Below are 23,377 nucleotides of genomic sequence, written 5' to 3' on the forward strand. Positions count from 1 at the left end.
ACCACTTTTATTTATTTTTTTAAGATTTTATTTATTTATTTGTCAGAGAAAGAGAGGGACCACAAGCAGGGGGAGTGCCAGGCGGAGGGAGAAGCAGGCTCCCCACTGAGCAGGGAGCCCAATGTGGGGTTTGATCCCAGGACCCCGGGATCGGGACCTGAGCCACAGGCAAACACTTAACAGACTGAGCCACCCAGGCGTCCCTAAGTGTAACCACCTTTAGGCATTTATTTGAACTGACATTTCTAAAAAAGTCAGATGATCTTAAACACTTAAACCCCTGCAAAAATAAATAAATAAAACACATGTAAAGGCCAGCACATTTGCCAAAAAACAACAACAACAACAACACAGGTATAAATGAGTGAATACCATAGATTTAAAGTTTCTGGGGTTTTGTGTCACGTGTGTGTGTGCGCGCTTGCACACGGTTATGTCATCCAAGAGTTACCTTCCTTCAGTAAATTTTGTGAGAAACCGTGACAGAAAAGCAGAGGCCAGACATCTCTGGTCGTTACTTAGTTGGGTTGTAGGACCAGGTTGCCCGGCCCACAGTGATTCTGAGCTTCTTGTCCCCTGACAGTTCATTCCCATAACTGCGTTCCTTTTATCACGTCAGAGGATCTTTAAGCCCCTCTCTTTAGGTTTTCTTTTTTTTTTTTTTAAGATTTTATTTATTTATTTGACAGAGAGCACAAGCAGGGGGAGTGGGAGAGGAGGAAGCAGACTCCCCGCAGAGCAGGGAGCCCGATGTGGGGCTCGATCCCAGGACCCTGGGATCATAACCTGAGCAGAAGGCAGACTCTTAATGACAGAGCCACCCAGGCACTCCATATGGGAGTTAGGTTTTCATTTTTGAAACTTCCTATCTTTCACGGAAATGATAAATTTTGAGCTGTGTGTATCTGCCATGTGCTGACCATTGTTCTGCCATTTTGATTTATTGAGCTTGTCTGTTACCATTATTAAAAACTTATGTATCCCCTATTATTATTTTTTTTCTAATTAGCTGGGCCATTTAGAGGTTTCATCTCCTAGGAGATGAGAATTGAGCCTGTGTAATGAGCTCTCTTCTTTCGGACAGCTGGCTAATTCATCACCTTGGAATGCAGCGTTAGACTCCCTGATCACCTGTTTATTTTGTATGACCATGGGTACCTACTGGTTTTTCCTAGACTTAGAATAATACTTGCTCCATCTGGGACTCAGTTTTATCTTTTCTGTTTACACAGGTGTAAAGTAGACCACATGCCAGGTATTCCATATCATCATGATTACAGTGGAACAGACTTCCCCTAACTGTAGTCCCTGGCACGTCACTTTTTGCTTTATCTGCTTACCACCTGTACCGTTATTTACATAAGACTTCTCTTTAAATAACTTTAAGTCTACTTGTTTTAACCTAGCATCGTTTTAAGCTACGAGAGCCATGAAACCACACATTTGATGTATCAGTTACATTTCAGTTGACTTTTTTGTAAGTACGCATGAAAATAATGGCATAAATATCGAAGCCACAGGGCTGTCCTGGTTTCTGTCCCTGCAGAGCCCCTTTGCATACTGCCAAGATGTGTCGTTATACCACAGTTGAGGAGACCTAGTGGAAGACCAGATACCAAGAATTCTAATCACTGGAAATATCCAAATAGTGTGATTGCGTTCAAAGGATTAAAAAAATAAGACACACAATGAATCTCACATTTTTTAAAGCATCAATGAAAGCGGGGAATCTTAAGTGGTTTATGAAACCATGTACTTCCAGAAAAATAGAGTATAATCAAATATGATCGAAATGTATGACCTCAACAAGAACTGTTTTCTGGCCCTGGTGGTACTTAATATGGTCCGCCCACCCTCAGTTCTCGCCTGGGCCTGGGGCACCAGGCTGGGTGGGCAGCTGCTTCGAGGTGGGACTGGGTGGTAGGAAAAGACCATCTGAGAATGAGAGAAGTGATGCAGGGAAGATCTGAGGGCAGAGCATGGCAGGCGAGGGAGGAGCCCCTGGTGCAAAGCCTTAGATGGGGAGGACCCATGTCAGGCAAGAAAGCAGGTGCAGGCAGGCTGGACTGGAGGGAGAGGGAGTGTGGCCAGAAGTACCATCAGATTGCTAAGGGGCAGACCTGGGCCATCGGGCCACCTGGGAGTTTTGAGCAGGAAATTGACTTGAGTTGATCCCACTGGCTACCATGTCGGGAATGATCAGATCAAGAGTGAAAACCGAGACCCCAGTTGGGTCACTCTGGGAGTCCCCCACATGAGAGCTTATGGAAGCTTTTGCCAAGGAGGTGGCCCTAGACTGGTGAGAAGAGGTGGGATTTGATTCAGCATGTGTATGTGTATATAGAAGCACTAGAATTCCAGTTTTTCTTGAAGACTCTTAAGATAAATATATTTTCTTAACACACAGAGTTCTAAACATTTATCTTGGGTCTTTGGATATATATGCTTAGATATACTGATATAGCATAATTTGTAATATATAATTATATTTTTTCCTGGGAGAAACAAACCCCAAACTCTTTTTTTGGGGAGGATGGAAATAATTCGTCATTGCTTATGAAATATTTTCGTGCTTCCAGTAAACTAGGAAAAGGCACAAGATAGTCTCTCCTGTTATAGTAGTTCTCAGTATAATTGTCAGAATATCCGCATGTATTTTGAAGCCAGAGTTTTCACACTGTGGGTGACTTACATGTTCTAGGTTTCAGCCTGAGCCACTGGGTGACTCCCGATGCTGTTTACTGAGATGGGCAAACGTGTGTCAGGAAGGGACTCTGGGGCAGGAGGCCTGGAAGTGCAGTGTGTGACCCTCTGCTTCTGTCTCCCTGCAGTGATCCCGAAGGTCACCAAGCACCTGCTGTCAAACCCCGTGTTCACCTGCATCATCCTGGCCGCCTGCATGGAGATCGCCGTGGTGGCCGGCTTCGCTGCCTTCTTGGGGAAGTACCTGGAGCAGCAGTTTAATCTTACCACCTCTTCTGCCAACCAGCTGCTTGGTGAGTCTGCCCCTCCATCCCCCCGGGAGGGCAGAGGGCTGCTGTCATGCAGGTGCCACTCTAAGAACTTACCGAGGGCCACTGGAGAAAGAGCCCAGACCCTGCTGCTCTGACAGCAGCATATTCTTGGGGTCTCCGTGCAGAAGAGTCTATTCTTGCGGTAAAATCTGCTGAAGGGATGTGATATGAAAGAGCTAAAATATAAAAGGTACATAAGAAGCATGACAGGCCAGGAGATCAGTAGATTGGTGTAAACTGCAGAATTTGGGGGAAGATAGGATGAAGGAAAGGGGGAATCGAGATATATCCTGAAAGGTTAGCAAGCTTTGGTCAGGCACAAGAAAAGTAAGAATATTCTTGGCAGCATGAAACGCATAGTCAGCAAATATAGAACTTGGAACCCATACACCCTCCCCCTGACCCCTGCCCATGGCAGACATAATTAATGGATCACAGCACTCCTTCTCCCCAAGCGCAAGCATGGCTTTACCATCCTTCTCAGTAAGAGACCACGGCATCTGCTTCCACTGTTTGGAGGTGGCACGGTAAGGAAAACCAATTTGCCCTCGTGAGAAGCAGCATTACTTATGTGGAGTGAGGAAAGTGGCCTCATGACCGACAAGGGAGATGGAAGAGTCAAGAAGGACGCCCATGTTTCTGGCTTCGACAGCTGGTGGCACCATTTCTGAAACCTGAAGACAGCAGAGAAGGGTCAGGTCCGCGGGGGAGATTATGAGATCGTATTTGAAGTAGCTGAGTGTGAGACGCCCACGTTGGGTCTGCGGTGTCCAGGACTGAGTGGGGGCTCAGGGAGGGGACCCCACTGGGGAATAGAGGTTGGGTTGCATCAGTGGAGGACATGGGAGTGGAAGTTACGTAGCAAGGAGGTGAATTGGAAAAGAAGAGTAAAGTCCCAACGAAGAGGAAACACAGGAGTCAGAGAGGGAGTCAGAAAGAAACGCACAGGTCATGGGAGTCAAGGAAGAGACGGTTCCAAGGAGGAAGCAGGCAGCAGCGCAAGTGTGCACGCACGATGAGGGCTGTGGCATCTCCATTAGATGCAACCACCAGGATGTCGTTGAGCCTGGGTTAGAGCCGTGTCTGAGACGTGGCAGTGGGGAGCCTGTGCTCCTTGTGGGAGGGAGTAGTCTGTGGCTGCAGGACACTTTCCTGAAGCTCAGCCGTGGAGCAGAGGAGAGGGGCCGTGGCAGGTGGGTGGTGTGGAGTGGGAGCGGAGGAGATGGTGCGTTGCTAGGAAACATGAGCCCTTTGCTTAATGGAGGGAAAAAAGCCTGCCAAAGGGGATTTGCTGGAAAGAGAGGGATGTGGATGGACAGCTCTGGACAGAAGAGCTCCTAGGTCCTGCCAGTGCAGACAAGGAGAGAGACGTGAGTCTGGCCACTGGGACGACAGCTGGTATGACCCTGCATTTGAGAGAGAGCTCCAGCCCCATGAATTACCTTCTCTGGTAAGGAGGGGGTCAAGATCATCTGCAGAGAGGAATGGCCTCCTTCAACACTGCCTGTTTCTTCACCTGACGGCCAATTAGCAAATGCAGAGGTGCTAACCCATCACGAGTCATCAGGAAAGCGCATATTGAAGGCACACTGAGATACCGCTGTGAATCCACTGGACTGATGTACCAAGAGTTCGCGAGGGTGTGGAGCAACAGGAACTCTCGGGCGCAGCAGGTGGGAGTGCCCAGTGGTGTGAGCACTTCGGACAGCTCTCGGACAGCGCCTGTGAAAGCATATTTTTACGCTGGGATCCATCCGTTCCACTTCTGGGCATAGACCCAACGGAAATGAATGTTTAAGTCCACTCCTTTAGATCCGCATATGTAACTGCGTTCAGAGCAGCATGGTGCATAGTGACCCCAACTGGATACAGCCCAGACATCTGTCAATGGGAGGATGGGTAAATAAATTATGGAACGTTCATACAGTGCTACCCCACAGCATGAGAAAGCAAGCATTTTCATACCTGCCTCAACGTGGAGGAATCTGACAGAGTTGAAAGAGGTCAGGCACAAAAGAGGACATAGTTATATGAGTTTAAAGAAGGAAAAGTTAATTGAAGTGATAGGGCCATGATGATGGGAACTGTCTTTCCGGGAGGGGGAGGCGGGCAGCCACTGGGGTGCCTTCCTGGGCTGCTGGAAATGTTCTAAGCTTGATCTGAGTGGTGGTTATCGGGGTGTATATGGATGCAAGGATTCATCGGCTGTTCCCTTAAGCTTTGTACACTTCCCAGGACATCATGTATCTCAATTAAAAAAAAAAAAAAAAAGCCCACTACGATGATGCAGCTGGATCATAGTGTCTCCTTGGGAACTGCTAGGCTAGCACAGCCCTTTTTTTTTTTTTTTTTTTGCTAATAACGCTTTACCATCCGTTTTTACGTTAAGTGTCCCTTCTAAGAGGTATTAGCAAAATGCAGGCAGCCCTCTAGTACCTGCCTGGCAGAGAGAGGGTAAAGTGGATCTCTTTATAATTAAAGTCATAACTTCTTGGTTATACCTGGGGTGTCTCTGGTTTCACCCTCCAGCAGCCTCCACATTTCTGTGCTGCTGTTCTTAACGTTCTCATGACATTTGCACATTTGCTTCCACGTTGGGGCTGTGTTCTATTTCAGAACAGTTTCTATCGACAAACAAATCAATAGTCTTCAGGGCAGAAGGTCAAAAAAACAATCTCTCCTTCTTGCACCTGTTTCTTTCTCAGTGACTCTGTCTGTCAGAGTGCTTGGCAGGGGAGGACCTTCTCCTGCCATGCAGAGAGGCCACCTGCTGGCCCATCTGTCAGTCCATCTGTCCGACAGTCCACGCAGGTGACATGCACGCATGTCCTCTCCCTGTGTCCTGCTCGGGGTCTTGCTCTCATCAGCATGGACCCTGGAGGGTTGGCTGCAACAGGGGCTGTCACTGGGCATTCAGGGAACAGAGACAGACCCCGGGAGCGCCAGGCAAGGCTTGCATCAGAAAGCACTCAGCTTCTGCAGACCCAGGGCACGGGGACCATGCAGTCACCCTGGGGCATCAGCACAGGGCTCTGGGCCATCCTGGAAGTCATCAAAAAACGGCGCAGAGTCCGGAGAAGAGCAACACAGATGATTAGGTGCTGATGGCATGGATTTATGCATGGATTTATGCGTGCAGATAAGAAGGGCTCAATCTGCATAGGTTAACGTAATGAGAACAGAGTTTCGGGGAAGTTCTGATCACTGAATGCCAAGGCTGCACACGCATCAGGGAGGAAGAGAGCAGCCTGATGATGGGTTGGGCGAAAAGGCGCCGAAAGCCTGTTATTGCCATAGTTACTGGCCTCACCAGGTGATGCTTCCCACGGTCTCTGCTAGGAAATGAAACAAAGCACAGGCCTGTTCTCTGGGTGTGGGCAGGTCTTCACCAGTGTTCGTGCATGCAGATCCAGCCTGCTCGTCATTTCATCCATCCTGAAAAGAAGCCTTGAGTGCCCACTCCGTGCTGGGCACAGGGAACCATGCTGGACTGAACAGGACGGAAAAGGCTCTTGTGCTCGGGGAAGCTGCATTTCAGGAGGGGTAGAGTGGACAAGAAGCAAGACCGAAAATGAATAAGGCAGCTTCAGATAGTGGGGAGAGCTGTGAAGATAATAAAATGGGGTGAGGAATGATGGGGAGCCCCTGGGTGGAGTATAGGACCACTCTTCCTGGTGTGGTCTGGGAAGGCATCTCTGAAGGGGGTACGGGGCCAGCCAAGGAGAGACACGGTACAAGGATGTCCCAGGAGAGGGACCAGCAGGTGCAAAGCCTGGGGGTCTGAATGGGTTTGGCTTGTTCCAGGGGGAGAAAGGAGGAGCCGTGGGCCAGGGGTGAGCAGAGAGGGGCACGTGGGGGCCAAGAAGGTCATTTCTGTACCAAAACCAGAGAAAACCAAGCATAGGTATTCCAAGAGCGTCAGAAAATACAGAGATATCATATGTTTTATTTAAATGTGACTTATGCTATTTTCTTGCAGAGCTCAGGCTTCCTGATTATGTTTTTCTTCCCCTAATATTAAAATTAATTTGCATTCCCTTAGCACATAGCAGCTGGTTGATGTAGTCGATTGACCTAGAGGTCTGTTGACTGGCTAGGAGGAGACAGCCTAGACTGGGAAATTGGCCATGCACGGTCTACACGGTGGATAAATGTTGCAGTGTAATTTAAAGCTGAGTTTTAGATGAAGCAAATCAGACCAGAGCAAAGCCAAATGGGAGATTGGAACCCGAGGATTGTTCGGTCCTTCTAAAATTCCATGAGTCTCTGAGAATCAGAAATAGCAGGTTTATGGTCCCTGCTGCCTTACAGATAGCTCTGTTTATAAGAGAGGGGAAAATTTTTATGCCAATTACTCACCAAGAGCTACAAAACATATCGAATGGACAGATGCTCCTTCCTGAGAGGTCTGGGACCAGGTTAAAATGCTGTCTCCATGAGCTGGTGAATTCTGGGACCTTTGTTTAAACAGCCACCAGACCCTTCCATGAAGCCCTCCTGGGCTAATGAGGAAAGGGGAGAAAATCCCCAAATGATCTTCAGTCCCCTTTCCCACATCCCCTCAAAAATGCACGGAGAGCCCATGATGGTTACTTCCCAAGAATGCACGTGCGTGTTCCCAGTCTGTCTGTCTCTTGGTCGTTCCCACGCCAGCCGTGGTTTTCCCATGAGGATACCTTACTTAGCAAGACAGGCGTATGTATTTGGACTCCCAATTACTGAGTGTTTCCATGTCCGTCTCCCCCAGTTTTCTGTTGAGTTCCCGGACAGCAGAAATAAGGCCCCGCATGGAGACTTGGAGACAGCCTGGAGGAGACGGCACTGCAGTGGGGTCACTGGGAATTTGGCCTGTGCGGGGCTCGGTCCCCCGGCCTGACAGCCATCTGTCTGCGTGGACTGGCCCTGCCTCCCCTGCTAACGGTCCCCGCCCCTCTGTGTCTCTCCCAGGGATGACGGCAATCCCATGTGCCTGCCTGGGCATCTTCTTGGGCGGTCTCCTGGTGAAGAAGCTCAGTCTTTCTGCCCTCGGGGCCATTCGGATGGCCATGCTCGTCAACCTGGTGTCCACAGCTTGTTACGTCTCCTTCCTCTTCCTGGGCTGTGACACAGGCCCCGTGGCCGGGGTTACTGTTCCCTATGGAAACACGTAAGTCCTGGACGTGTCCGCTTCCACCCCTGCCTGCCCAGGGAGGCCTGGACTCTTTCTCCATGGCAGGGTCACGGAGCCAGCTTTGGTCCCGAGTGGTGACCATGAATGGGGGGTTCAATGATGCCTCTGTGTCTTCCTCCTGGGGTTGAAGAGTCAACGTGGACCTTTTGGGTGGAGAGCTCAGACCAGTCCACTCAGCGGGACGCCCAGGGGAGACCATCAGAAATTCACTCCCCACAGTACTCCTATTAGCATTTTTGGCATCTGACTTTAGGAACGATTGAAGATAGGAAACACAGATGAATTTTATTTTAAAATTCAACTTTTTTTTTTTTTTTTGCGGGTGGGGGGAAGAGAGAGAGAGAAGTGGGGGAAGGAGCAGAGGGAGAGAAAATCTTAGGCAGGCTCCACACCCAGCGCTAAGCCTGATGCAGGGCTCAATCTCATGACCCTGAGATGAAATCAGGAGTAGGACATTCAACCAGCTGAGCCACCCAGGTGCCCCTTAAAATTCAGCTTTAAATGAAAGACAGGAGAGACTTCAATCATTCTGGAAATTATCAGAAGCTATCATTAGGCTTCCATAGTAATTACAGGGTCTCGCCCATAGTAGGTATTGATAAGTATGGGAGGGAGAAGAGGGTGGATAATAAAAGGAGAAAAGAGGGAGAAGGGAAGGAAGCTGGTTCTTATGGGACACCTTTTTTCTAGTTATTGTCCCAAGACTTTGACTTAGAGTCCAGTCAGAATTGCCCCAGAGGAAATTATGGAGAGCGCTTTCGTGTCCAGCATCAACAGCTGTCCCCTTTTCTGCGTGAGACTCTGAAGCTGCTTGGGGATCAGTCTGGAGCATCAGGGCTGCAGCAGAGTCGACCTGCAGGATACCAGTTCCTCCTCACACCAGTCTCCTCCTCCAGGCAGGCCATCGGGCTTTCTCCTGTAATCCTGTATCCAGAAGATACAGGAGAGCCGGGCTTATCTGCCACCCGACAAGGTCAAACAGGCTGAATGGGAGAACACAGGCGGGGGCAGTTGTCTGTACATCCATGCACAGCCCAGACACTGTGTGCCCCTCCATCCCCGTGACCACCACATGGCCTCTTCTGCCCCCCACCCCACCCCAGCCCCATTTCCTCCCTCTCCCCAGTGTGGCACCTTCTGGTGTGTGCTTGCCATAAATAACAGCATTTGGAGAGAACGACCGCCAGCCTTCTGTTCCGGCTCTCATGTAGTAAACTTGTAGTGCTTCAAAGCACAGGGTCTTACAATAATGAAGTTCTTCATTAAAAAAGAAAAAAAAAAAAAAAAGCTCAGAGCCTACAGTCCAACTGCCAGCTCCGCCCAAATTGGTAGAGCTCCAGTCGCCGCCCTCCCCACCCCTGCTTTCCCCATGTACACGTTAGATATATTCGGGCAGGCGACTCAGCCTGGCTCTGCCTCAGTTTCCTTCTCTGTCAACCCCACGGGTCACACTGAGAATAAGTACAATATTACAGGCAGTAGCGTGAACAGTGCCCGGCACATAAATTGTCAGATATCACCGTCATCGTCATTACTAGGAAGTGCTCTGAACCCGAGGAGGCTCCCCTGAAAATAATGGTGCTGGGAAGAGACGCTTCCTCTCTTACAGAGCTAAAAACACCCACTCCATCCTTTTCCCCTTCACAGTTTGCGCGCTCTAGGTAATTGTGCCTTTAATGGTACAAAAGGAAATTTAAAATAACTTGTGTTATTTTTCTCAGGAAGTCGAATCAATCAAACAGACGGAGTTATCGAATCCAGTCTAAGGGTAGCGGTCACGAGGCTTGCCGCCTGCTGGGGGGAGGGATGAAAGAGAGATGAGGGCTGACCCAAGGAGGGGAGAAGTCAGTGTCCAGCTGTGCCCGCGGGTGATGTTGGGCCAGAGAAGGGGAACAGACTGAGGCTGCAGGAATCATGAGCAGCGGCATGGAGGAGGTGGCCCTGAGCTGAGCCTGGGCTGCCATCAGCCCGGAGGGCACATTGATGCAAATAATAAGAGGCCCCTTCCATGTCTGGTACCACGGTGCACGACTCTCTGCGGTGGTGCTGGGCGGGTCCTTGCAGGACAGGGAGGGGTGAGACTGCAGGAGGAGAAGGAAGGGGGGGTGCCGGGCGCGCCATCCCAGCAGAGGGTGGAAGGCTGTCACTGGGGAGATCCAACAAAAGTTGCCCTTCCTCTGATGGGTTCGTGTTTCCTCTCTTTTCCAGCTCAGCCCCTGGCTCGGCCCTGGACCCCTACTCGCCTTGCAATAAAAACTGTGAATGCCAAACCGACTCCTTCACTCCAGTGTGTGGGGCAGATGGCATCACCTACCTGTCTGCCTGCTTTGCTGGCTGCAACAGCACGGTATTGGTGATTTTCTGGCGGGGTGGGCTGGGGCAGGGGACTCGGGAGCCAGAGTAGCTTAAAACCCATGGTCAGGGGCAGCAGGGGGCAACCGCACGCGTTCTGTTGTGTGCCTGCGTCATGACTTTTGCTCAGACTCCACCACCCTGTGGCGGAGGGTCCTCTGTCAGCAGGCGGGGAGGATGCCAGATCATTCAGGCCTTCCTGCTCACTCAAATAGGTTTCCCGAAAGTGTCATGGAGCCACGAAAGTAAAAATTTCAAAGGAAGCTATACGTATGGAGCCAGAGAAAAAAGATTCTGGTTCAAGGCACTCACCACGGGTATCCATGAAGCAGCCTGATTTGACGGGTAATGAGCTCCCCATCAACAGAAGTATGTAAAGAAAGGCTAGGAAACCATTGATCAGAGATGACTTCTTCCAAGCCTGAGACTGACACCTCTTCCTTACTTAGTTCTCTTCGCCTTTTTATTCTCAACTAGATACCTCTCCCACCTTTTTCCATCCCCCACTAAACTTTGTTTTGTTTTGCTTTTTGGTTTTTTGGGTTTTGGGGTTTTGTTTTTTTCTTTCTCAACGTGAATTGTCCAATTGGCTATCAGCCTACATACAGTTTTCCATGTGCTCTTTGTGAAAACGTGATACTAAGGGACTGGTCATCGAGTCACACTGATCCCCCCTTCTAGGTGTGTCTCACACCTGCCTGTCTTCTGCAACCACATCCCCACCGCCCTGGTGTGTGGGCCCTCCTCATCTCTCGCTTGGACCAGAGTGGTAGTTGCCTAACTGGCCTCACTGCTTAGGGTGACCCCCTTCTGGTCCATGTTCTGTACTGCAGCCAGAATGACTTGTGAAACACTGCGAAGGACCCCTTTTCGTGCTACCCTGTCACCTACAAGATAAGATCTAGGCGCTGCACTGGCTTTGTATGTGTCTTCAGCACACGTCCATCCTCGGCCACTCTCTTCAGCTCTGCTTCCTTCTCGTTTGTGATACTCAGCTTCCCCTCCACAACGGATGTCTTTGCATCCTTCTCTCTCCATTTGGACAACTCACCTGTCCATACCCTCCTCGAATTACCCCTTCTCTGCGAAGCCATCCCTTCCCTTCTTTATCTTTGGTGTTCTTGCCTCTGCAGTTCTTGGCACCTGTCTCCGCGGGAGGCTGTTTGCTCATTTCACTTCACTGATCTGCTAAAGGTATCTGTCATCTGCTCTGATCTGTGAGTTTCCCGAGTGAGGGCTGGCATCTAGAAGGGCTCCAGAAATGTCCAGGAATGTCTAGATGAGGAGAAAGACGAGAAGAAGAGGGCTGAGTGGCTGCTTTAAAGGAAGTTAGAGTTGTAATTACTTGTTTCTCCTTTTCCTATTCTGTGTCTTTGGGGAGTGGCAATTTCTCTGAAAGAAAAAAAATCGATCACTTATTTTCATCTCCAAAGATTTCATTTTTCTTTGCTTTTAACATTTAGATTCCTGGCCAGTTATTAACATTTTTCTGTAGAGAAAATAAATCACCATGGGCGGGGGGAGGAGGGGAGGAGAAACTGATTTTTTTTTTAAATTAGATGATAAAGCAATTTCTTTATGTGAGTGGAAATGAAATTTTAAAAAAGGATGAGGCCTTACGAATAGTTAAAAATACAAGCTATTCGTTTTCATGACAACAATTTTATTAACATTTTAATATCCAAAAAGTTATATAAATCAGTTTTGGTTATTGTCCTGTTTCAAGAATTAAATGGATTCCGTATAGGCTGGTGTCCTGAGACCAAACAAGTCTCTATTCCAGAGCATTCTCTGACCCCCCCCAAAAAAATTGTCTTAAAAATTGCATTTCCCTAGATCTTACATGTGCAAGAGTCTTATTGAATAAGAGCCTAACCAGGCCCATGACTGCTTCCAGCTGCTGAAACAGCAAGCTGCAGAATGCAATTATTGGATAGTGAGTTTCTCTGCTTCCCTCTGGACACATCCTTTCTTCACCAGACACCTGCCTTTTCTTCACATTACTGGAGACCTCGTGCTGTCCGCAAAGCAGAGGGGTTCTCCTCCTGCGATTACAAGTCAGAGACTGAGACAGCCCCGGGCCCCAGGGCTGGGTGAGAGTCACATTTCTCCCCCATGGAGGCAGATCTCGGGATGAATGAGGGATTTGGGGACACAGAGCCGTGCGTATCCTGGAAAGGGGCTCTTGTGACAATCTAGCTTTCAAAACACCCCTAACTGTAGAGCTCACCACAGCAGCGAACTTTTTCAAGAGCCCACGTGGGCCAGGCAACAGGCCTTCCACCTGTCACTCACGGCCCATGACAGCTTGGCCTAGAGTCAAAGAAATCTCAGGCCACCGTCCAAAACTGAGCGAAAAGCAATTGCAGTCTTTTCAGTCTCTGCTGCAGTATTTTGAGAAAATGCCAAATGGTGGGTTATATTCCCGGTGAGTTCACTCCCTCCTTCGTTCCTACTTTTCTTCTTGCCTCCGATCTCCCAGAAAAGCTTTTCCGTGAAGTGAAGGCTTCCTCCGCCCTCTTCCTTCCCTTCTCGTATTATTCCTTTGCCGTCTGCTGGAGTCCCCTGGCTCCCCAGCTTCGAGTGCAGCCTCTCCACCACCTGCCCCCCAGCTCTGTGCATCTTATCTCACTGATCCTCGCAGCAGCCCGAGGATGGAGGTGTCATTTTTACTCCCTGATTACAGACTAGTCCCTTGCCCCAGGTCATGCAGAACGTGGTGGCACTGACGTTGACGTTAGGTCTGTCCGACACCAACTCATGTCTTCCTCTGACTCTGTGACTTACCTCTTTGGGATTCTCACCTTTTCCCCTCCTTGAAAAAACCTCTTCGTGCATACTCCATAGTCAGGACCCTTCACCTGCTGCCTCTCCAGCCTCAACTTCCCCACTCCTCCCACTTGTTGAAGAACGACTTGCTGTGTTGAACTTCCTAGGGTTTCCCCAACACACCCAGCTCTCCCTTACCTCCAGGCCTTTACACGTGCTGCTCCTTTTAGCAAGGAGAGTCCTCCATGAAGCCCTTCAGATGCGTAATCGTTCTTTACCTGCAGCTGAGAAGCCTACTCCCCGCTCTTCACCTCTTCCAGGGCTGCATTAGCGCCCCATCCTGCAGAGTCCTCCAGCACCTGCTGTCTGGCAAGGTTAGACCCTCCGGACCCCAGTCGAACAGGTTCTTTACTCCTGCGTCCGCCTCCCTAGTCTCCCGCGTCCAGGGATGGGGTTTTCTTGCGGACCCTTTCATTTCCAGTGCCAGCCATGGCTCTGCATAAAGGCCCCAGGCTTCCTGAACACCTGGCTGGAGGCCACGTGCCGACTCCAGGGAGCCACGGGTGAGAATACTACTCCCTTGAATAGCAATTGGCAGGCGGGTCGGTTGGCTGGTGTGGATTTTGGTGCTGAAGTGCCATTCCCTGTTCATCCCTCACCTACTCACAGCTTCCGTCAGAACCTGTGAAAATTGCCCACAACTCAATTAAACGTGCATAAGTCACCAATCGAATAATTCTGGTTACAGGGGCATCTGGTTAGCGTTAGTAGTTTCCTATTACACTTGCCTTGCTGCCCTGGCTTGTGTTTTTTTTTCTTATTTCCTATCTCCTTGAGTGAGAGCAGTGGAACTTTCCAGGACTGCGTTTAATATACAATTTCTAATTCTTCTCATTGCACATGACCAGGAGGGGTGACAAAAAAGATTGCGAGTTAATTTCGTAAGCTTCCTTTGGCATGAATATATTGTCCAGATTGTTTCTGTACCTTTCACTCTCAGAAGTAATTATTCCAACGGAAAGCGTGTTGGTATGCTGCTGACTGCTGGAAGTTGTAGCCTTTTGATGTACTGAATAATTGAGTAAAACAAAAAAAAAAAAAGAAAGAAAGAAAGAAAGGCTTATATCAGCCACCGATAGAACGTTGAAAGTCAATCTAAGCCCAGCTCTGCAGTTGGTAGGGGACTAATGATAGACCACTAGAGGCGACAGAGATGTGTCTAGCACCTGTTTAAGCAGAGCCCCGAGTCGGTTCTGTGGGGGGCTGGGGGGCCCCTGAAGGACGCATGCAGGAAGCTTTTTGTTTACTCTCCTAGATCTCAGTGCTGCCTGCATATTACGATTGCTTGAGAACTTTTAAAATCGGAGTCCTGAGCCTCCTCCTCAGAAACTCGGATTTCTTTGTTGCGGGGTAGGACCCAGGCATCAGTAACCTTTTAAAGCCCTGCCCCGCCCCGTGTTTTTGTAGTAACAGAGTTGAGAACCGCTGTCCCCTCCAGAGCGTCTGTCCCTCGGTACTGCTGACATTTGGGGCTGCGTCGTCTTTATTGTGGGGACTGTGCGGTGTTTGGCGGTATCGCTGGGCTCTACCCATCACCTGCCAAAAGCAACCCTGCTCATTTGTGAAACCACTGGTGTCTTCTAGATATTTCAATAGGTTCTGCTTGGGGGCCGAATCCCTTCTCCCCCCCCCCGCCATTGAGAACCACTGCTCCAGAAGAAGGGATGGGTTCCTAAAATTGTGTTTTTCTAGAAACAGGGTCTTGAGCTGACACTGAGCATCCAGCCTTCGATGTCCTTTTCCTTCCCACCTTTATGTGTTCAAGGACTGGAGAAACCAGGCTGGACACTGGAGGGGCCCTATCAGCATATTACAGAAGAAACAAACCGATTACTTACATGCCCTCTCTGCCCTGTAGATGAGCTTAGTGTGGTCTGAACCAAGATTTAAACAGTCGGTGCACTTTATACACCAATCTGGACTTCTGGCCTCTCCGTAGAAGTTGGATAAGAACTGACCTGCCCCACCACCCCCATAGGGCAGCAATTGGCTGGAGCTGAGACATGGTCGAACGTACAGACAAGACCTCTGATCCCCTTCAGCCACAGTCTCCACCCCTGGCCACCCCTTACACCTGGGCCAGTTTTCTTCCCTGCTTCCTGTCTTGCCCTCAAAGGTTTGGAGTTTGCAAGCTCTCTCGTAGAGCCTGGCCCCATTTGCCGGAACTGACTTACAAGTCTGTATTCATCCAGGCAATAGCTTGTCAGAAGATGTGACTATTCTGAAATCAATCCCAACTAAGGCATTGTCACCCCAAACATCTAATATATCTCAGGCTCTGGACTAGGCCTTAGAGATATAAGCTGGAAAGGTAGCAGCTCATGTTTACGATGAGATGTGACGTATTGATAGAATTGTGTACAAAGGAGCACCCGTGAGCAACAGCTAACCAATTAAGCGAAAAGAGCATATTATAAAACAATATACAGATTATGTTCCCTTTTAGTAAAGAAAAGGAATAATCTAAATATTTGTGTATCTCTACACGGAAAGATCTATACAAAAGACATGTAGCGAGCCGTTCACAGAACATTACCTCTGGCTAGGGACTGAAAAATTAATTTTTATACGTTTCTTTAAAGTTTTCTGCATATTAGTAAATTGTCCAAAATGAACGTGTGTCCCTTTTTCAATAAGGAGAAACTTTATAAAAAAAAATCATAACCTGACATTTAAGGATAGGTGGTTATATTTTAAGAGAAAGAAGCAGACACGTGGAGAGATTTGGGAACCTGGAGGGAACCAGGAATTAGTTCAGGGCAGGTGGGGCTGGAAGGGAGGCGTGCACGTATTTTTGCCCAGAGGAAGAGCAGTGGCGGGGTCCTTCTCATGAAGGATGAGTGGGTATTTGGCGGTGGAGAGGCTCAGAAGGACATTACAGCGTGCGCTGTCTGTATGCACCGGGGTGTGGCGGGGAGGCTTGGACCCTGTGCTCTGGGGACAGGTTCCGTTTGGAGGAGAGAGAGAAAGAGGGAGAAGTGTAGGGGCCCGGCGCTCATTCCCCATTCCCGAGCATCAGCCACATCCTTCCCCTTCTGTGTTCCGCCCACACTTCCTACCCGAGGTAGCTGGAGCAAAGCGTGGGCCTTGCTGCTCCCCAAAGACCAGCCCTTGCCTCCCCTCCTGCAGGAGATAATTAAGACTCTGCCTGGATGTGCTCCGGCTCCCGCTTACAGGTTACGGGAGCGAAAGGTGGATGGAGGTCTTGCTTTCATCCCAGAAATGCTTCTCCCTGGCCATTATCCTTCAGTCAGTGACCCTGAAAGGGAACATGAGAGTATATTTCTTCTTGCAGTTTTTCAGTATCCCCTTTGCCTTGAGGCACGTGGGTTGCTGGTGCTTTGTGTTGAGCTCTGAGGTCGTTACCTAAAAATACCAGCTTCGGGGCGCCTGGGTGGCACAGCGGTTAAGCGTCTGCCTTCAGCTCAGGGCATGATCCCGGTGTTATGGGATCGAGCCCCGCATCAGGCTCCTCCGCTATGAGCCTATTTCTTCCTCTCCCACTCCCCCTGCTTGTGTTCCCTCTCTCGCTGGCTGTCTCTCTCTCTGTTGAATAAATAAATAAAATCTTAAAAAAAAAAAAACCAGCTTGGCTTGGGCCAATGCGGTGAAGAGAGTCTAAGCTGCAGAAGGACGGTAATGAATGACAGGAGAGGGTCTGAGGGACTTGGCTGACTCATGAGGGAAGCCATAGGTGTCTAGGACGCATAGAAGCACGTTGCCCCTGGAAGGAAAATGTCCCGATCTGTCCCTCCATGCACAAGGGATCAAAGGTCTCACAGGCAGCCGCACAGAGCGCTGCATGTCTCAGCACTCTCGGTGGCAAACTCCCCTCAAACGACAGCACTGGGGCCCGGCTTTTAATCGAAATTGTCATTTCTGCCTAGAAACTGAATGAATATATTACAGAAAGAAAACCAGAAAGAGTATTCTAGAATGTTGGGAGTAACTCTCTTTCAATACAGGAGGCTGTCATTACACCCAACCTCATCACCCCCGTACTTGTCCCCTTGGAAAAGTCATCTTTCAACCTCAAAATCGCTTTTATTTGTACGATTCATGGCAATGGATGCATCGGTATCACGTGTGGGGGGACAAAGACCAAAACACAAACAAGTTCATTTGCCAGGATTTTTGAAACATTGCTGAAAGTATTTTTTTTCCCTTGTAATACAAGCTGTCAAAATAGCATGCTTACGATTTCCTGCATCAATAGAAAATTAGCCCAAGATTCTAAAGAGTAATTTTTCTATTTTCATGGTCTCCAGCTTTATTGTAATTATTTATCCCCATCCTCCTATGTGAATAGAAACATTTCTGAGTCTAAATTAATGACTGAACGTGGAACAGGAGTACGATTTCCAGTGACTGCTACTCTTCATTGATTTCTTCTTTATTTTTTAATGTTCTGGAGTTGGTCTTTTTTTTTTCTTCAGTAGATGATATATTTGTATTGTTCAGAGATCTAAAAGTGTGAAAAGAGAGTGGAAACTCTCCTTTCCACCTCTGTCTTCCGTTCACTTCCTGTTCAACCCACCCCTCTGCCGAGTAATGACTGTTTTTACTTTCTTGTGTACCTGACTGGAATTTAATGCATCTCTAAGGTCTTTCTTACTCTGTACCTTGTGCGTGGGGTTTTCGTTGTTAATACTTTGTTGCTGTTCTTTCCATATCAGTACGGAAAGGACGCTCTCGTACCTTTTTGACGACTGTGTAATCTTCCATCGTGTAGATCTGTTAGAGCCTACGTAACCAGTCCCTGCGATGGGCATTCCGATTGCCGCACAGCTTTAGGTCTTGCAAACAGAGTTGTGGCTCCTGTTGTACTTCGGTCATGTTGTGCCCAGGGCAAGTCTGTCTGTAGGGTAAGTTCTCGTAGAATTTCCAAGTCAGTCCCACTTTGTCCTCTGGGTCAGCACGGGTTCCAAAGATTGCCAGGTCGGCTCCTCTGGGAGCACACGGGTCATCTGATTATCAATATGATATGTCAGGATGCACTTATTTCCAGGAAAGCCAGACCCCGCCCCCACCCCACCCCTGCCTCAGTACGCGACACCGGACAGAGAATCGAGCCTTCCTGGAGACAGCAGAGATCGTATTCCCTCCCACAGAGTGGTGAACTGGGAAGACCTTCCTTTGAAACAGGGATGGAAAAACAGGAATGGTAAACCAATCTCCTGGAGCCTGGTGTACTTTTTTTTTTTTTAAGATTGTATGTATTTATTTGTCAGAGAGAGTGCGTGCACACGCACAAGCGGGGGGGGGAGGGGTTGCTGCAGGCAGAAGGAAAAGCAGGCTCCCCACTGAGCAAGGAGTCCAATGTGGGACTCGATCCCAGGACCCTGGGATCATTACCAGACAGGCTGAGAATTTGGATCCCAATGTCTGTCATCCCTTCAGTAAAGCGCATCGTTCTGTCACGCCCAGGTTAGCTCTGCACTTTCAGGCTTCCTGCTGCTTGGAGCGTTTGCAAGTTTCAGGGCTCCCCCAGAGACACCTGGTTAATATCAGCAGAAGGGCTGTCGCCCCACTTCCTTTCTATTTGGGATGGTAGTGTGAAACCGCATCGGTGGAAAGTCGTCTCTTGGAGTTGTGGGAAAGGTGTGGTCCTCATCCGTGGTTCTTCCCACCACGCGTGGACTTGTGGGTGGAAATTTCTTCCCACACAGCTGCCTTGGCAGCCAGAGTCCCCACACCTCCTTTAGCATATGATGTCCAGGCCCATTTCTGTGCCCCCTAAGCCCAAACGAAGGATGTTCCCCATCTCTTACCATATGGCCACAGGCTTAGCACGTTCCCTTAGATTCCCTCTTGGAAGGGTCGCAGGGAAGTCCCAGCTGCCCCCCAGACCGTGGGACCACCCAGTGGGTCCCGGTCATTGTGTCAGACTGAGTCACCTGCCCAAAAAGGAGACCCGTCCAAGTCCCTGCTCAGACGCTCTGGCTTACCTCCTCCCCAGCCTCTTCCACAGCTCTTCTCAAATAAATTAAGTTAAATCTGAATAAATAAATAAATAACTGCAGGTTTGCCCAGAACCTCTGGCAGGGACCCACCCACTTGCAGCTTTGCTCCTCAGCACGGGCAAGCTGACATCTTCGCTGGCTGTATTTCTCACTTCTGCTCTTCTGGCATGAATGACCTTAGGAATGCCTCGTTTTCCTCCATTCGGCCTGAAGCTGCCCTTGGCCTGTTTTTGTCCCATCCCTCTCCCTGGCTTCGTGCGCTCTCACCTCCCTCCCTTTGTCTCGGCCGCAGATCCCATGGTGGCTCCACTCTGCTGTCCACTCAGTCCATTCCCAGGACACTGGCTTCGTGGACACATTCACCCCCTGGACCAGGGAGGGCTGATCACTGCATCAGACCGTGTGGGAGACAGAGGTCTCATTTTGATCTCATGCCATTAGGGGCAGGAGCACAGACCGCATCCAGAGTGGGTCCGTTTCAGAAGGGGTTTCCCACTTCTCAGAGCAGAGAGGAGCCAGGCAGTTTCCTTTTATGGTAAATATAATGTAGTCAAGCCCTAGTCCAGGTATTGGGCAAAAATCTATGATTGAGCATAGGTCCCAGTTACAGATTACTTTTTAAATGAAACAAAGCTCACCGAGCACATGGTTCATTCGCAGGGCCCTGGCCGTGATCACTCAGTTCCAGTACTCACATCACATTTCTAAAAGGCTGCGTCGAAGCTCACTTCTTAGGATGGTTGACGAAGCAGGACCACAGCCATCCCTGAGGGGCCTGTTCCTCATTTATACCTGTGCGCTCTTTGGGTCCATCTGGTTCTTAGTGCGCCCCCCCCCACCGGCCCCAGACCCAGACTGCTCTTTTCTCACAGGCTGCTGCAGGAATCAGAGACAGAAGGATTTGAGGGTTTGAGAAGGATTTAGGGTACGATGAAATGAATAGGACTTGAGATCTGTTCATTCATTCGATAAATCGCTCTTGACTCCCTGTCATGAGCCAAGCCCCGTCCTCTAGAGCCGAGGATAAATTAGGGAGCAAAACCACAGTGGTGTCTGGCCTCACTAGCCTCATAGTCATGAGGAAGACGGAGCGGACATGGGAGTTGGGGCGGGGTCCGGAATGACCACCCGGTTTCCGGAGAGTTAATAGGGTACCACTTCTCAGGCTAAGAGATGCAGAGGGAAAGGGGGTTGGGGTGGGGGGACATGCATCTGTCAGGGTGTGGTCAGGAAAACAGCACCCACAAGTATGTTGGAAATAATTTAATGTGGGAATCAGAGCTGTGAACACGGGGGAGTTGGGGAATTAAAATCTGGGAGGAGTGAAATGAAGGAACGGAAGATAGAAACACCGGCTCAGGTGGGTACGTGGGGGCTTGTGGGAAAATCCCAAGAAGCTGTTTATATGGCTGCCGAGTAAGATGAAGGGGAGCTGACCACGTCAGCAGGCATACAGCCACATCAGTAGAGGTGGGCACGGGGCCCGTTGTCAGCAGGACAGGCAGGAACGAGGGTGGGTGTAAACACGATGCTAGGGCCAACCCACACCTTCTGGCCATCCTCACAGGTGTGATATGACCTTGTCTGACCTGAGGGTAGTGGCCTCTGCTTCCCTCTTGCCTTCTGAATCTCACCCGTGTCCCCCCACGCGCCCCCCTCCAGCTCCCGTCCCTGCAGGGAAGGGGATTCTAGGGAAATGAGCTCCCAGCGTAGAAGGGGAATAGTGCCAAGCTCACAGGGCAGAATCATCCAGCTCAGAGCATTTTTTTCCCCAGAGTCAGCATGGAGATGGCAGCATGCTCAGAGCCCTGGGGCAGGACAAATCAAGCGGGTCTGGGAGGATTATGGTCTGCGGAAGCCAGGGCGGGGTGTGGCTCAGAGCGTGCACTCCTGGAGGGCCTCCAGGAGGAGAAAAGTGGATGGCGGGGTCAGGCTATGGATCGGGTTCCTGCCTGTGGGGGACAGAAGCCAGCCCCGCCGGGGTGAGGGGGAGCTGGGGGGATGAGGTGGAGGTGGTGGGTGTAGACAGCTCATGAAGTTGGGATCAAAGAGAGCGGGGGGGACCAGTTTCCTCCCCTGAGTAGGGAGGGAAGTGACATTTTAAGTTCTAGGTGGGGAGCGGTCCTGCCTCCTGGTACAGGCAGGGGAAGATTCATTCGCATGTGTGTTCTAGAACCATCTGCTAAGCTTCACCTGCTATGTCTCAGCTCCGTGCAGTGCTCAGGAGAGCATGCCTCAGACTCGGTCCTTCTCCCAGGAGCCCCGAGGTCCTCCTGCAGTGTGGGAGAGGTCCTGCCGTGGGGTGTGGAGCGTGCACTCCTGGAGGGAGCCGGCTCCACAGAAGGCCCCGGCTCAGAGCCGGTTCAGGGGGAGGAGGCCTCGCAGAGGGGAGAGGTTTTACAGAAGCCCTCGGAAGCCCCCCCGGCAGAGGTGTATGGGAAGGGGCAGAGGGGCAAGGCCTCAGCACCTCAGGGGCAATTCCAGTAAACACCACCGGGTGCTGTACCTGGGCTATTTACGCAGAGGCACCCCCTCTGGGCACAAAGCTTAGGAAGAAGGGTCCAGCCCCATACCCTGTCTGCCCACACCTCTGTCCCGTGGATGGAAGCCCCTGTGCGGGGCACAGCCGTAGCAGGTGGCACTGATGGAGCAAGGGGCACCTAAGGGCCTTTGGACACCCCTGAAAGCACCCATGTGGCTTGATGGATGAGAAAAACCCCTCCCAGTGCTCTGTTCTGTGGGAAGAGAAAAGAAGGGACAGGGAGGATGGAGAGGAACGGAGACAAGCAGGAGGAATGTGAAAGCCAAAGGGGATTTGTTTGACCCTCAGGAGGATTTTCCTTGGCGTGTGCTCTGAAAGCCAAGCAGTCCCGAGGAAAAAAGCAATGAATCATTTATGATTATATTCATTAAAGGCCTCTGCACTGTTATTATCGAACCTTAATTGGCTTGGCGCTTTCTTGGCACTGTCTCTCCCCACCTCTGCTCCTCCCTTGGCCATCAGAAATTCCTCTGATGATGAAGGAGGGACCGGACCGCACCTGGGAGCACGGGCAGCTGGGCAAGAATCCACCTGCAAGATCAAATGGAATGCAGTCTTTTTTTTTTTTTTTTTGCCCCCCTCCTTGAATCAAGTGTTAATAAATGTGTCTGGTCGGGGCTTTAGCTTGCTGCCCACGCGTGATCTGCTTCAAGCTCCTGGCATCTCGTAGCCCTCTCTGCTTACCCTGCCACGTGAGAACGTTCCCATGAAGCTACCCCCTCCAGTGGCCCCACGAGAGCCGCAACTTTGTGCATGACAATGCACATCCTTTGTTCCAAGTGCCACACTGGGCACTGAACCAGCAACAATGTGCAGGTTTCCTGATTTACTTCTTTTAATACACTTCTTTGTAATTATCACTGCATAAAAGAGAGGACAAATTGGCAAGTAATTATAACATTAATTTGGCAATGTTTTATCGTATTGTGGAAGCACAGTTTCCTCTCTAATTGTATTGGGGGGGACCCATTTGTCTAGGGTACAGCTTATTGAGGGCTTCTGGAATGTGGAAATGAAACACACAGGAGATGGGGCATGGGCTGTCCTCCCCATAAATATTCCTTTATTTGCATGTGTTTTTCAGCCTCCTTAAAAAGCTAACTCGTTTACTCAGGCCTAATGAATGGAATGCCACGGAATGCATAATTAGGCCATGACAGCTCTGGCTGATGGATGGCTTTGGGTTCGGAAACCAGAGATGCCCCCGTTAAAAGGGCTGAATTCTTGCATTTCAGAATCTCACCGGCTGTGCGTGCCTCACGACCGTCCCGCCCGAGAACACAACTGTGGTTCCTGGAAAATGCCCCAGTCCTGGGTGCCAAGAGGCCTTCCTCACCTTCCTGTGTGTCATGTGTGTCTGCAGTATGATTGGGGCAATGGCGCAGACACCCTCGGTCATCATCCTCATCAGGTAAGCTCCGATCCGGGGACTAGCGAGCCAGGCTCCCCTCTCACCCTGCCCCTGCCTACCTCGTGGGTGTCTGCGGTCTTCGGGAGGCCAGAACGT

General features: G+C 50.0%; 1 protein-coding gene across 1 annotated transcript in view; it reads left to right on the forward strand.

Annotated features, from left to right (window-relative positions):
• The window catches only part of SLCO3A1 (solute carrier organic anion transporter family member 3A1), a 241,679-nt gene that overhangs the window by 187,050 nt on the left and 31,252 nt on the right, over positions 1-23,377 (forward strand). The window contains exons 5-8 of the mRNA XM_034668896.1: positions 2,832-2,996; positions 7,962-8,160; positions 10,393-10,531; positions 23,106-23,281. Coding sequence (XP_034524787.1) covers positions 2,832-2,996; positions 7,962-8,160; positions 10,393-10,531; positions 23,106-23,281 — 679 coding nt within the window. The remainder of the gene's footprint in view (positions 1-2,831; positions 2,997-7,961; positions 8,161-10,392; positions 10,532-23,105; positions 23,282-23,377) is intronic.

The sequence above is a fragment of the Ailuropoda melanoleuca genome, chromosome 9 (genome assembly GCF_002007445.2).
Source record: "Ailuropoda melanoleuca isolate Jingjing chromosome 9, ASM200744v2, whole genome shotgun sequence".
NCBI classification, from domain to species: domain Eukaryota; kingdom Metazoa; phylum Chordata; class Mammalia; order Carnivora; family Ursidae; genus Ailuropoda; species Ailuropoda melanoleuca.